Raw genomic sequence first — 14,240 nt, 5'->3', positions numbered from 1 at the left:
GGAGCTCCGCATGTGCTGGCGGTGACACCAGCACCCATCATCATTACAACAAATGGAAAGTTTCCGGCTCCGACACCATCAACCCTACTGGCACCTCGGTGTGTTTTGATGGGTCTTTTGGCGGGTACTTTGGGGGCTGGGCGAGGTTGTGTAACAGGTCTAGGTCGAGGTGGGAGTGTCTTTTTGGCAGGGCGAGGTCGTGTGACGGGTTTGGGCAGAGATGACGGCGAAGGTTCAGACACCCATCCACAAGCAGCGCTCGTTGTGGAACAGACCCCAGCTCCCTTTTAAATATGATCATTATCTGTGCATCATGCAACTAAGAGATGATACATACCACTGCGCAAGTGGCTCCGTGCGACTTGTCGACGGTGTGGTGTAAATCAGAAACACATCCACCCAGTGTTGGAGGCGCTCACGCCACCTGTCAGTGCAACAGGGTGAAAGGCTTGTTCGTGAGTCGAATTATTTGGCTTCGTCTTGCTTTTGGGCATGCTGCCGGTGAAGCACCATTGCCCATTACATGCACAGCATTATGGTCGCTGGGATGTGTTACCGCTCTTCCATCCAAGTCGACCTGCTGTTTTCGAACCTCGCGCATTCTTTCGCAGAGCTGTTGTACTGAAGATACGTCGCAGTTTCTGGCCAATCGTGTCTTCGGGTGGCGGGCATCCACATTGCATATATGGGACTCCATATCGAGCCTGAAGTAGAGAAATTGTGTCAGGCGGCACGCAGCAAACGCCAGCAAGTTAGACTAACGATCCATGCACGTGAAGTCGAATCGAATGCATCAGACAGCCTGCCCTCTTCAACTTTATCGTTGCTGTTCAAAATTTGACAGCCCGTCTGACATGAGCTTACTGGTCAACATAACGTCCCACCAAACGGCGGCAGTGAGTCAGGTATTTCGTACCCTTCAACTGATGTGTGTGCCAGACAAGATCAATATCGAGCGTGGGGACGAAGAATTCACGGGGTGAAGACGCCATTAGTCCAATGAACCTAGCGAGTAAAAAAAAATGAGTAATGTGGTTCAAGTGTTTTACCGTTCAGCTCACCCATGATATTTCATAATTGAATTCACGAGCAATTGTGAGCGAGCGTCCGAGCTGAAATATGTTGGCGAAGTCCATCCGAGGTCCACCATCTTCTTTACGAAAGAGGCTTGTCGAAGAACCTAAATGAAGTTTGTTACTGCCAGTGAGGAAGATGAAGAAATTCCCCTACAGCACCAACGAGATCGATTGAGAACAATCGGTCATCTGTATATGCAGTTGCGATCCTGTTTGCTCTGTAAGGTCTTCGCCGTCAGCATGCATCAGGGCGATGAAAGTTCACGACTGACAAGCGCGATTTCATCTGGGTTGCGAGATACTGCCGGAGGCGATCATTATCCTTCACTTTGATCAAGATCTCAGTCGCAACGTTGGTCGTAAAGTGTGCTATATTAAGAATACGAATGCGAATTGTAGCCGCACGAACTGTGTCGAAGGTATCCTCTGCATGATAAAGGCTGCCTCTGTATCATGTAGATGTTAGCTGCGAGGAATCTGGAACAAATAAATCAAGTTTACGCGAAGAATTTTCTCTTGGTGAAGAACTGAGGAGATTCCTGGCAAACTTGTAAATGCCAAGAGTGTCTTTGGTAATCGAGTGTCCGCAGGTACAGGCCAATTTGAAATTCATTTGTGCGTAGCCACTCCCACTTTCATCGAGAAAGGCTAAAATACCTTTGAGTCATCCAAGTGGCTGAATATGAATGTGTAAAACCCACGGGCAGAGAGAGGCACCGAACACCCAGGGCACACGACCGTTCTGTGGGTGAGGGCCTGGGCAGAGTCGAAAGGATCATACGGTGTCGATGTGCTCGTCTCCCAGTAGCTGGTGCGCTGTAGAACAGGATCATTTGATACCAATATGTCCACGGTTGACTGAAAGGGAGAATAAACCAAATTCATGAAAACAAATTATTCACGCACGATATCCATTGCCATATATACATTAAAGGACAGAAAGTTTCATCAATTGTGGGATGCGATGTGTATCTTCGGCATACCAACTGTGATGGTTAGTCTTGTCGAAGCAAGACGGTGACAAGAATTGCATACCCAGGGTTCAGAAGATAAGCGTGCCAAACCATGATAACATCGACTGGTGGAAGGTGATATGATTTGACGTTCATAGGTGTTATAGGCCCCACACCAGCGTTCGAAACTAGAGGGTCAAGTTGTCAAACTCGTATGGGGGGACAGTCGTGTATATCACCTACCGTTCGACAGCCAATGTCACAAACCATGCCCAGCGTTTCTCTGGACTCATTTGCCTCGCAAGATCTGGAAAGTGGACGTCTCCTTCTTCTACCCTTTGCCTCATCGCAAAGAACGCATTTAGAAGTTTGAGATGTCCCATAAGTTGAGCCGGCAGCACAAGGGGCTTGGTTTTTTTTGCGCCAACTTTGAATCTGTGGGGCATAGCATACTGAGTGCTTTCATGAAGGGGTGGAATTAGAAGAGACATCGCGATCGTGTCCTGGAAAGCAGACATACATGCCGCCATATATATACCTCCTGGCTAGGGGCTTAGCCGAGGGTGCCAGGGTGTTGTCTGGTTCATACACGAATGTAAGAATCAGATTCACTAGCGGCAACTACGATGTCGTGGTGCTGTGCGCGGTAGACAGTTTTTTTCGCCGAGCCGCAGGCCGAACCTAAGTACATGCAGAATTTCCCCTTCCAATGTCGTTTTCTGACGATGGAGATTGATTGGTAGCTGTGTGATCCAGTGTCGCTTGGCTGTGCCCCAGAGAAAGTGACATTCGCCTTTCACATAAGTAGCTCGGTGCAATATTAGTGATCAGGTTGTACCTTAGCAGCGCCATAACCTGCTGTAGCTGCGTGTAAGCGCTCATGTCACAAAAAGGCACCTCCGATGTGCTCCGCTAACTCAGTGGCTGAGTCCACTCAAGTAATTGTCTGTCTCTATCTTCCTTCGATTGGTCTCAGAAATTCAACTATCGATGTCACTCGGTTCCGGCAATTATTTGGCTCTTTGACTGTTGGTCGTCAGCACAAACTCGGATGATGTCCACGCAATGAACTTACTATTCGCAGAGCTAAGCATGCAGTTTCACGCGGTGGTAGGACCCCTCAATATTCAAATGTCAGAGGAATTCCCTCCCTCACCGGACTCAATTTTGAATTGCCGGAACGTACTAGCTACTGATGTTTTCTCAAACCAACCCCTGGTTCGTTCATCTCCCTTTCATCGCAGCACATGCTGTACGTAGATGCGTGGCTCATGACGAAACCTGCCCCCATGGTTCAATGGGTTGAATGTCTTTGGATTGAAGTACGACTCGCACATGAATCAATACCAGTGTTGAGATCGAATCCTTTGTCCTGCTGCCTATTTCAGCCACCATAGCCTATGTCAACGCACCTGTTTACCAAGTTGCACGTGGCATCGGTGCCCTTCACCATCCTCACTTCCTACTTCTTCCACTCCGCATTGCCGGCACTTTGCATGCTCTTCAGCTGCTCTGTTGGTGTCCTCCTTGATGTCGTCCCATGAGGAGTTGGCTCCAGTGTTGAATCCTGACATTACGATGGTGCACAGCGTAGTTATCAAGGCAACTCTGGATGAATTCGAGGGTAACGCCATGCATCTCTCGTTTTATACGAGTCTCCTTAGCGCGGTGGCGGCAATCCCGCCCCTCACACTTCCAGCGAGGTCCCAACCATTGCGTATTTTTTGGACCTGTAAATGTTTTGCCTGCAGGAGAGGGGCTGGGCGAGTTGCAGATGTTCACTTGGTCGTCCTTTTGATTCACCTACTATTTTTCACCATTTGTCCTGTGGTCCTCAGTGTGACGACGTCGCCCATCCAACATTTTCACCGAGAATAAAAGCATAGACGACATCTTCCGTTGCGAATGGGACTGCCACCTGTCGCATGTAAAACTCATCATATCAGAGAAAATGAATCAGCAATTCGGATAGCATTTCGAGCATTAATGCTTGCTTGGTTGCCAGACGTTCGCGTTCATCTTCCAATAGTGACTTATTTCTGGCTTTCAAATCATGTGTTCGTCACAAAGTGGACTGGTGTTCAAGACGATAGATGGTAAAATCATTGATAGGAATAAAGAAAGGCCCACGGATACGCAGTTCCTCAGGTGAGTCATGAACACTATTACGCAACATTTGACTCCAGCTTTTTCTCATCTGCACCAGGGGTGGTTGTCGCAGATACGTATGGCGTGCCTGCAACATCTTCGCCATTCAAGGGCATGTCAGTGGTGGGGCGTGCCGTCGATTCCATCGGCGGGGTGACCGCGTCAGAAGGCAAGGTGCTAGAGTGCGTCCCGAAGTAACCCTCTACTGTCTCACGTGCTTTATCGACCTGTGGTTGTAAACTCGTTTGTGCGCGGTCGATATGCGGTTGTGCGGCGGCTTGTGCAGATGCAAGATATTGCTGAGCGGTGCCAACAGCAGATGATGCCGACGTCTGCAATGATGATATGACTCCACCTTCTGCCTTGCTGGGTGCTGGTGTGGCTATTCCAGTTGAAGAACCTATGAGCTGGTTAGCCGTGGCTTGCGGATCTGTGCTGCCGTGAAGATACTCCTACGAAACGGACATTCATTCCGGTATAGGGGCAATGTAACCAGTGGTCTCACCTGAGCAGAAGTGACAACACTCTCCACCATTGTCTTTGCTTGATCTAGATAACTCGCGCTAGTATCCTTGGCCATACGAAGATCCCTCTGCCCTTCTGAGGCTGCAGCGTTCGTCTTCTGAGACAATTCACTTTTGAGGACATCAAAGGCAGTATGATTCCCTCCTGTCAGTTCAGGCCCCATTCCCTAAATTTGAGTTACTAGAACCATTTGTCGCCGGAATGCATGCATGAATGCTTACCTGCGCAACCTGAGCTGCTTTCTTTGCTGCTTGTTGAACGTGCTCTGCGTTCTCCTCCACTTCGTGTGCAACACGGGAGTCAGGTGCTTCGGCCTGCGCGTAAGCGGCAGTTGTCTCATGCCTGAACTCTCCTACCAGTCTACTGTCAATGTCTCAGCTGGGAATCTGTATAACAAATGCTCACTCGACGCCCTGAGCCTCCTCGACATTAAACGTGGATCCTGTCTTGACTATGTTCGACATGGTTGCTTATGATAACTTGTTGAACTGTCGCTGTCGCACTTGTCTTATACACCTGCACCCTCCATGACGTCATAGCTGGCCATAGCGGTGACGTCACGCGTCAAGTACAAGGTGATGCGCTGGTGATGACGTTCGGCTCCAGTGGACACTCCATTACACCCATTCCCCGAACTACACCTTGCTCTGCTTCTGACCGTGGTTACTCGCATTTGCAAGGGCACCTACCGGATGCGACATTTTTCGTTTTGAATCGTCCTGGGTCTGAAGCTCGAGTTTCGGTGTCGACGAGGGGCTAATGAGTCACGGATTTTTTCCCTACGCTACAGATTATCCATTCAGCCACTCGTTGTTTGGAATGACTGTCCTTAGGTGCGTACTTATCGCCATCATCGTTGGACATTCATCACTGAGGAATGATCCTGAATAGGGGTAGCGCTAGCGACAGTGTACCCCGACATGTTTTTGGCTGAGCGTAAGGCATCAGTCAAGGATGGTGCGATGTTGATAGCAGCTGACTCAGTCATTTCCTCCTCGAAAGTCCATCACATCACAAAGGCAAGGCTCAACCTTGGGTGACTTCAGAAGCTTTTTGCATGATGATCAGATATCAAAATAACTCCAACCGACTCCACAAACCTTGGATTTGGCATGTTCGACCATCCGGTTGCACTGTTCTTCACAGTGTGCACTTTTCTTGGTAGGCTTGTGGGTGTACAAACTTTTGCTCCCATCGCCACTGGTGTTGGTTACAAAAGCCACGGACTGGAGCGTTGCTGTAATCTTATTTGTCCATGGCCAGGAAGCGCATTTTTGTTTCGGAGTGTAAGGGTGTAGCACATCGGATCTAGCATCAGCATAATGTTTCGTAGGGCGCTTACTATGGAGACTAGATGGGTGCACGCACCCATGTTTTTTGAAATCCTTCTCGACAGTTGGCTCATCGGCAATGTAGAGGCATAGGGTCTGGAGGTCACGAAACAACCAATCAAAAAATGGTTCTTGCTACTGGGCTCGTGTGACTCGAGATTTTGCAGCTATCATAAGTCTGTCTAGAGCAATGTATGAAGTTTGAAAACTGTGTCATAGGGACCAAGCGGTCCTTGGGTTGCGAATGCTGAGTATGAACAGAGTGCGGTTAGAGAACGATGAATAATGGAAAATCAAGTTCGTTGCGATATTGGCTGCGGGGTATGCAGACTTCATATGATCGTACACAAGGAGGAGAAAAAAAGAAAGAGATCTGTCCGTCATCAACAACGCATGGAAAGAGAAGCTCATAACAGATACGTAATACTTGAAACTCGTTAAATCCGGCGTGAAGACTCCTCTCGTGAGCTGATCTTCAGGAATCGAGCAAGGACCTCTTCCGAGCCACGTTTGAAGAGTTCCACGCCTCGTGCAGGATCCCAAACACGGGATGCTCGGGGTGGAGTACTAGGAGACCGCCCTTCGTCTGGTGATACAGGACCTAGAGAAGATGAAGTTGGAGATTCACTGGAAAGCAGTGGAGAGGGGGACTGATGGTGGACTCGGCGTTCTACCCCTTCCTGCTCTCGGGGTTGTTTCGCCAGGGTGTCCCGTCTGGGGAGGCGAAAGGGTCTCCGGAGAACCTATCATAGCTGAAGGAATTATTCCAACCATGACCTCCGCTGGAGGAGGAGTGGGGGATCGCGGCGTTGACACCTGCGGAATAACAGGGGACAACAAGCCGCTCGACTCAGCACCCGCGGCAACATCCATCACGGGCGGCAGCACCCTGAGACTTGCTGAAGGGTGCCACTGCTTCTTCATCGATCCGCTCTGCCGTGCGCACCCTCAATGGCCGCCTTGCAACGGCATCCTCCGTGGTAACCTGCACACTCTGGCTGCGCATTTCCCTCGCATCCGTCTGCACTCCAAATGATTGGTATTTCTTCCTCGCGGTTGCGATGCTAGAACTGCGAGATCGTACCTTTGTCACTGTCTGTCTGCCTTCGTCTCTATCGGAGTCCACCTCATCCTCTACGTCACCATCGTGACTGCTGGCTTCTGACTTCTCCTCCCAGGGTTTCTTTGGGTTCTCGAATGCGGATGCTAGGGGAGTAGGCCCTGGAGGGCGCGCAAACTTCGAACCAAACTTTTGGATGCCAGGAACAGCATCCCACATGTTCCCAGATGTCAATGATGGGAAACCCGCTAACGGCGAAGGCATCGGCTGGTGTGCCCCAAACTCCCTGCTCATCTTGCGCTCAGGAGTCGATGGAAGCGCAGCAGAACGAGGCGGGGACTGCAAGAATATTGACCCTGGTGGACGGGTTTCGCCTTCTGGGAACACACGTGCAGGAGTAGCACGAGGGCGTTCCTCCCAAGGGAAGACGCGCTTGACCTTGGCGCGATCAGGAGTGGGTGGCGCAGTGCCACCCTCAGCGGCAGGCCCAGTGACATTGCGGTAGTGCCCCAGCTGGAGAAGCATCTGAGGAATCTCCGGTACAGGTGGTGGACTGAAGAGTGTTTGAGGTGAAGGGTCTGCCTGGACCGGGCTAATCTCCGTGCTCGTTGCATCTGTCTCAGAGGACATACTCGAGGACGACCTTGATGGCGATATTGCAGAATTTCTGCTTCTGCTGGGAGAATCATTCCAGATATTTGGGAAATAGTTACTCGGGAGTGGGGAGGGAGTAGAAATGGTTTTGGGTGGCGCTTCGACCGCGGCATTCCATGAGAGAAGGGGTGGGGAAGTAGGGCGTGATAGCCCGATCCTTCGTTCTTGCAACGAAAGGGGTGACTTTGGTTGATTTCCGCGCACGACATTGAAGGGTGGGGTGACATAATGGAGTGGTGTCGGAGGGAGAGATAACAGACGCACTTGCGGTGCAGAAGGCACCTCGTCGCTGTTTGGAGTTGGCAATGTAGTCCATCTCATAGGTGAATCCAATGACAGTGACGCTATCTGTTGAACAGGAGTGGTGGGTTCAGCGACCGTGTCGCCGATGTTTGAATCAGCAGGCTCAGTTGCAGACTGGGGAGGATCATGCTCCTCAGGTTTCTTCTGCTTCGCGGGGCGCGGTCTCATGAGGTCGAAAGCGCCCCTCAAGGGGCATACTCTTGTACTCGCCCTCTCCACTTGATCGATCACTTGAAAGGAAACCCATTGCGCCCATGCCTTGAAGGGCCAAACGACGTAAGACGTCGAGACCAAGTGGAGCTCCACCTGATGCGCCCGCAGACTCTACCGTTGCACGAGTATTCGTCTCATCTTCCCATGCTGAGACATATTTGCTGACAGGAACAGCGAGATCCGGTGAGGTGGGTTTTGACCGATAGTGCTTGTCATAAACGCTGTACCACCGATCGACGAGCGAGCCATAGTCGTAAGCCTGCTGAGGTTGCTTGATAGCTGACTCTGATTCTTGAGAGTGTTGCTCCATCTGAGAAGATGATGCTTGAGCTGATGAGGATCCTGGGGCGCGATAAGGAATGGAATGCCAGGGCTTATTAGGTCCGATGAAATGCACCGCGGATATTTGGGAACCGAAACGTTCGTATGCAGGGGCATATCTAACGCGTAATAAGTATGTGATTAACCATGCGAGCGAAAGAAGAATGATATTACTAACGTATATGCAGCCGTAGGAGTCGTGTTGTAAGTGAAGCTAAGCCTATTCCAGTTGCCTCCTCTCCACTCATTCAAAAGACCTTGATCACCGCCATCCCAACTTCCATTCGTCTTTAGAAGGTCTTGAAGCTCCTTGAACTTATCTTCACCAGGGGAAAGTACCATGACACCCGAGTTGAATATATCGGGCCATCCTACGTCAGGTACCGCAGAAAACTCGTGGTCAAGTTGGAACAGTTGGGACAAGGGGCGTAATGGGAGAACATCCGCATCAAGGAATATTACCTTGGAGTACTGCGTGAGGCGGAATACGTGTAGTTTTGTTAAGACCGTATCAAGGTCAGGGCGTCCTGTAATCAAATGAACATGCTATTAGCCTAGCTATTTCCACTGTGCACAGAGAAGCTGGGTTGCGGATGATAAGCTTGGACACGATGCATTCATACCCCACATATGGGGCACCATGCCGGAACTGGCCTGGGAACTATTAGGATATTCCGACAGAGAGAAGCTTTCGTGCTCTCAGCGGGTGCATTCAGAAGCAACCCAGTCAACGCAGCAACGACTCACCCAGTAGAGATAGTCCCGCAGGATCAGATTGGTCTATGACCTCAACACCAATGACAATATCGTACGCCTTCCTAAGCAACTTGATGGTAGTGATGTCAAGTGTTTCTGGTGTGACCATGCACACCGTGTCATACTCCACCTCATAAGGTTGAGTCTGATGCACATCCTTCAAAGCACCTGAAATGACGAGTGCGCCTGGTAGATAGGAATCTGAAGTTACCAGAGTCACGAAAGCAAAATGAGTGTACATGGCGAAATTAAACGTTTCGAACGCGTCAAATGACGCGTCCAGACGTATAACTTAGTGGAACTAGAGGAGAGAAACAAAGATACCAATATTTAGTTATCGTGCAGTAGTTTGTCAAGCTCGCCTCAATTTCAAATTTGCCTCCACCTTACATAATAGAACTATTTATTTATAGATCGGGGGGTTTACAACGCAAAACAAAGAACTGTGGATTCTACAGTAAACCAAGGAGAAAGTAAGGCGTCCACGGCAAAATAAGCTCTATGAGAGTTTATTCGTCTCGGTCCTTGTACATAAGACCCTGACGCTCCTCGTCCGCACCGTCCTGTTTATCGCCGGATGCTCTGGGCTCCCCATGCCGCTTCTTTGCGGTCGTCTCACCTTCATCCTCGCTTCCCATATCCTCATCGCCGATCTCAAACACGACGTGATCCTCCGCAAGGGCTTCAGGTTCTCGCCGTGAGTTGACGAGCGTGATCTCGTCATCCTCTCGGGCAACGATACGTTGTTGGAGTGCCTCGAGGTCATAATCCTCAGCATCTTCATCTTCTTGTGCGATTTCGTCGGACATAGCGAGGCGGCGGTTGTGCTCTGATGGCCGCCAGAGGTACGCGATGCTCCAGAAGGAGACAAAGTAGAGGAGTGCGAGGTAACCATCGAGCAGCCACCAGCGGTATCTCCATGATTTTGCTGCGTAATCTACAAACCAGATATGTTGACACGAATTGTAAATTTGTTCATGAATCATGACGCACCTTCAGCTAGCCTATCAGAGAACGACATCGAAGAGATAACGAAAAATATGGCGACAATAGCCACCGTGGCAAGGAGGATATAATGCAGGCGTTTGAACATCCTGAGTTTGTATCTTTGCTTGCGCACACTTAGATGTGTCATTGTACCTAAAACAAACTTATGACAAGGCATCCAAGATAAGAAATGATCGGACAAACTGCTCAACGAGTACAAGATCCACATAAGAAACCCACTCAGCGTGAACGCCAGCGGTATGACGAACATCAGGAGTATCAATGCTGACGTCGACTCGAGTTCGAGTTCGACTATACCCACGGCATAGAGAACTGATAACAATGGTCATTTCACCTCTGATACCACAAAAAGTTGAGTATACCTCCAAAGATAAAGTGCAGCCCTGCAAGAATCTGACACTTGAGCATCGTGGGCCCTAGAGATTCACAGACGACACTGAGCCCGAGGGACACGACGAGGAGCATAAAGAAGGAAAGAGCATTGCGTCCCGCGTCCAGGATGGCAACTACAGAGGGTGAGCAGCTGAAGAGTCATTCCATTGATTGCCCGTACCAACAAAGAGGAAGACAACGGACGCCGTGGTCTTCCCATGTGCGTTAAGGTATCGGTAGTATACTAGGCATGGTCAGCACTGATGTCATGTCATGACGAAACGTCCTACCCCAGTTTGCGACCATTTCGATGACAAGGAACGCAATCAAGCTCGAGAGATAGTACTGAAATACACGTTAGATCAACCAACATGTATAGAACATGACGAACCTGGATGGGCAATAGCTCCGTAACATGTTTGTAGCAGAGCCATGCCCACACAGAGCCTACGATGGCATATGCAAAGAACATGGCAAGGTAAAACTAGTCGTCGTGATTAGAGACATGATGACGGACTACGTTTTCAACTCACGTTAACTTTGGGATAGTCGGTAGCTGGAAGTTTTCCATCAAAAGTGTTCTGGAAAAGAACGACGCCGTTGTATGTTGGATGAGACGGGACATCTGTAGGGGCCTGGCGGGCAGTTGGATTCATTACCGTGACAGGCACGATGGCTGTAATAGAAATAAGCCAAGGGAGGAGATACAGGGTAACTCGGACTTGCCTACGCAATAATAGCCCTTCTTGCGGACTTGATATTGTATAGGGTTGTGTATACGCAATGGTCCCGTATGGGCTCGGGTTTAGGGTGTCATTCGATTGTCGAGGACTGTGAAGCTCTCGTGAACTCCACGGCGAAGTATAATTATCAGCAGGCTAGAGTAGGGTTACCCTCAGGACTTTCCCATAACCCTGATGAATCAGAGGATGCGGTGCTGGTCTGGTTAAGCGCAACACTGGCAGTCCAGAATGTTGTTTGGGGAATGGTAGGTCCCGTCATCAGACGAGAAGATAAATTTTCCGACATCTTCATATGCGCAGAGGCCGATTCTGACTGCGTCTGTTGTACACACATAGGTCTTCTGCTGAGAGTACTATTGCTGAGGCGGCAAACCGTGTTGTAAGGGGTTACTCACGGGTAAGGAATCATCCGTTGTGGAGGTAGTGACACCAAGATACTCGACATCCTTCCATTCATAAATAACCATTGCTACCTGACCTTGTGAAGAACTTTCGTCAAACGTGACTATGACACGTTAGTCGTGTAAGTAAATTGGCGAATGCTTGTAAAGGTGCTGCGCACCGTTGATGAAAGTGGACTGGCTAGCCCACATTCCCGAACATACTTGCCGGGAATAATCCGAGTCTGAGAACGGAACCTCATATCCTGCTGCAAGGGAGCAAGCCGCCAGGACACCCAGCGCGATCGCCTGCAGCTTCGAATTTTGGCGCATACCAGAAAGCGTTTGTTTTGGTTTATTTTGCAAAGGCTTCTCGTCTTGTCCACGCCAATTCCAATTACTGCGCTCTAACTTAGTAGGTAACCGGGAAGCACTGGTCTATACAACCAGCGGCGAAGTCGAAAGTTAACACTGCTCATCACTGATCTCATCATGCTCGGTGACGACGAGGACGTCTTTGACAGTGTCACTTGGGAGTCCCCTTCGGCACCCTATGACGCCGATCACACCGTCCAACCGTCTGGCCCAGGCTTCAAGCAGAGTACGGCAGGGACAGAGGATGAACGGGGCCCGCACGATCCAAAGTGGGAGGGATTTCTCATTGTTACCGTCAAGGATCCTGTAAAGGAGCTCGCAGAAACGAAGGACGCATACGTCTCCTACCTAGTCTCGGCAAAGGTGCGTCGTAATGTAGCTCTACTCTTGTGTCCGTCTCTGAAGCATTTGCAGACCAACCTTCGAATATTTTCTATTCCTACTCCTTCCTCTCGTCGACGATTCCAGGACTTTGTATTTCTGCGAGACCACCTCGTAAAGGATTTCCCAGCATGTGTGGTACCTGCTCTCCCCGACAAGCACAGGCTAGGTATGCGTTTCCCTTGGATTTCGTTTATGGTCTGACCATTCATAGAATACCTTACGGGCGATCGCTTCAGCCCGGAGTTCATGGAGCGCCGCAGACTAGAGTACGTATATGCAGCGTGCGGACTCGTCAGCGACTCATCCTTGACAGCCTCCACCGTTTCCTTGAACGGATATCCCGACACCCAACCCTACAACGCAGCACCCTAGTCCGTGCGTTCTTCGAGTCCACGGAATGGGTACGTCTCTTCATCGCAGTCCAAACACCCCTAACACCTTGCAGCACGTTCATATGCACCAACATCTCGCACATCCTCCAGGGCCAGAACCTACACCAGGAATCATCGATAACATCTCAGACACCCTCCTCAACGCGTTTGCACGCGTCCGCAAGCCCGACGAACGCTTTCTCGACATGCGTGAGTCTGTCGACAAATTCGAGGATGGGCTGGTCATCTGCGAGCGCCTCTGGAACCGCACCCGTGGTCGTACAAATGGTGAGCCTAATTTATCCCAGTGTAAGGGGGTATCTGAGACTGAACGAGGTGGCCATCTCGCCCCTGGTGAAGATCTCACAGCGGACTATCACGATCTAGCGGTCGCCGTGCAGGGACTTGGTTTTCTGGAGTCAGGGATCACAGACCCATTGAACCACTTCTCAAATACCCTACTCGAATTCTCTGCATTGCTCAGGCACAAGGTATGATGTTTCGATGGTATCCAAGTTACCTACTCACCGCCTCTTTCCAGACTCAAACGACCACCGACCCTTTCCTTGTTCATCTCCATTCACTGCTCACCTACTCCCACGCCAATCGTGCAGTCCTGAAACTTCGCGACCAGAAGCAACTTGATTTTGAGGAATTATCAGATTACCTCTCTGGTGTAACACAGGAACGTGATCGGCTGTCTGCCGTTATTTCAGGGCACGCAGGGAGTACCGGGCTAGGGTTGAGTGCGTACCTGAAGGACAAAGTGGAAGCACTCAGGGGTGCTGACGATGATCGGAGTCGAGTGGAGAAGATGAGGAAGTTGGATGTTAAGATTAAGGAGGTGCGTGGCTTTGTCGTGGTGCCTACTTGTCGGTTTTTCCAACCTTGGGGTTAGCTGCAAGACGCTGTGACAACAGCGCACGAGACATCAGATGCGTTCAGTGACGAGACTTTACGAGAGCAGACTATATTCCAATATACGAAGGAAGCGGAGATGAAAGAAATGCTGGGCAACCTTGCGGAAGGTGAAATTGAATTTTATCAATCGGTACGTTGTTCTTTCAATAAGTCTATTCCTCGAGTTTCATAAGTTATCCAGGCAATGGAGGAATGGGAGCGGATTATACCTATCATCCAACGGATACGGGTGGACGTTTAGCGTTCAGCACTAATTTGATCTAATGTTTTCATCTTCTATTTTGCTGTCATCTCGCACGCATGCAAGGACTTCGTTCACAATGTATTACTAGTAATTCAAAGTAGA

At 49.9% G+C, this 14,240-nt stretch overlaps 6 protein-coding genes across 6 annotated transcripts; 1 reads left to right on the top strand and 5 right to left on the bottom strand.

Moving 5' to 3' along the window:
* Window positions 1-233: 233 nt before the first annotated feature.
* Window positions 234-1,496, bottom strand: EDB91DRAFT_256703 (uncharacterized protein). Its single transcript, XM_041326619.1, has 7 exons — window positions 1,349-1,496; window positions 1,231-1,294; window positions 1,062-1,180; window positions 865-1,005; window positions 763-826; window positions 338-704; window positions 234-284 (listed from the first exon to the last, which is right to left on the bottom strand). Exons 1-6 carry the CDS (start codon window positions 1,360-1,362, stop codon window positions 534-536), a joined length of 573 nt encoding a protein of 190 aa, XP_041183569.1. The 5' UTR covers window positions 1,363-1,496; the 3' UTR covers window positions 234-284; window positions 338-533.
* A 27-nt stretch (window positions 1,497-1,523) lies between these two features.
* EDB91DRAFT_256714 (uncharacterized protein) lies at window positions 1,524-2,855 on the bottom strand. The gene is made up of 5 exons (XM_041326620.1): window positions 2,273-2,855; window positions 2,112-2,217; window positions 1,983-2,062; window positions 1,778-1,934; window positions 1,524-1,724 (listed from the first exon to the last, which is right to left on the bottom strand). The coding sequence occupies exons 1-5, from the start codon at window positions 2,557-2,559 to the stop codon at window positions 1,686-1,688; spliced, it is 669 nt and encodes a 222-aa protein (XP_041183568.1). The 5' UTR covers window positions 2,560-2,855; the 3' UTR covers window positions 1,524-1,685.
* Window positions 2,856-4,194: 1,339 nt separating this feature from the next.
* EDB91DRAFT_1042622 (uncharacterized protein) lies at window positions 4,195-4,865 on the bottom strand (the record flags this gene model as incomplete). The annotated part of the gene is made up of 2 exons (XM_041313010.1): window positions 4,195-4,629; window positions 4,683-4,865. The coding sequence occupies 2 exons, from the start codon at window positions 4,863-4,865 to the stop codon at window positions 4,195-4,197; spliced, it is 618 nt and encodes a 205-aa protein (XP_041183567.1).
* Window positions 4,866-6,470: 1,605 nt separating this feature from the next.
* On the bottom strand, window positions 6,471-9,581 carry EDB91DRAFT_1233682 (glycosyltransferase family 8 protein; the record flags this gene model as incomplete). Its single annotated transcript, XM_041321123.1, has 7 exons — window positions 6,471-6,600; window positions 6,662-6,765; window positions 6,805-6,951; window positions 6,980-8,234; window positions 8,257-8,703; window positions 8,763-9,111; window positions 9,332-9,581. 7 exons carry the CDS (start codon window positions 9,579-9,581, stop codon window positions 6,471-6,473), a joined length of 2,682 nt encoding a protein of 893 aa, XP_041183566.1.
* Window positions 9,582-9,726: 145 nt separating this feature from the next.
* Window positions 9,727-12,216, bottom strand: EDB91DRAFT_1095880 (lung seven transmembrane receptor-domain-containing protein). The gene is made up of 12 exons (XM_041316967.1): window positions 12,026-12,216; window positions 11,859-11,968; window positions 11,728-11,804; window positions 11,614-11,678; window positions 11,254-11,396; window positions 11,112-11,204; window positions 11,011-11,065; window positions 10,902-10,964; window positions 10,711-10,854; window positions 10,532-10,660; window positions 10,334-10,480; window positions 9,727-10,277 (listed from the first exon to the last, which is right to left on the bottom strand). The coding sequence occupies exons 1-12, from the start codon at window positions 12,174-12,176 to the stop codon at window positions 9,850-9,852; spliced, it is 1,605 nt and encodes a 534-aa protein (XP_041183565.1). The 5' UTR covers window positions 12,177-12,216; the 3' UTR covers window positions 9,727-9,849.
* A 119-nt stretch (window positions 12,217-12,335) lies between these two features.
* Window positions 12,336-14,135, top strand: EDB91DRAFT_1242085 (uncharacterized protein; the record flags this gene model as incomplete). The annotated part of the gene is made up of 8 exons (XM_041322152.1): window positions 12,336-12,581; window positions 12,633-12,768; window positions 12,814-12,868; window positions 12,916-13,003; window positions 13,048-13,464; window positions 13,515-13,817; window positions 13,872-14,024; window positions 14,076-14,135. The coding sequence occupies 8 exons, from the start codon at window positions 12,336-12,338 to the stop codon at window positions 14,133-14,135; spliced, it is 1,458 nt and encodes a 485-aa protein (XP_041183564.1).
* Window positions 14,136-14,240: the final 105 nt, after the last annotated feature.

Source organism: Suillus paluster, assembly GCF_016628075.1.
Source record: "Suillus paluster strain FC165 chromosome Unknown EDB91scaffold_2, whole genome shotgun sequence".
Lineage (NCBI taxonomy): Eukaryota > Fungi > Basidiomycota > Agaricomycetes > Boletales > Suillaceae > Suillus > Suillus paluster.
This window is presented reverse-complemented; position numbering and strand designations above follow the sequence as displayed.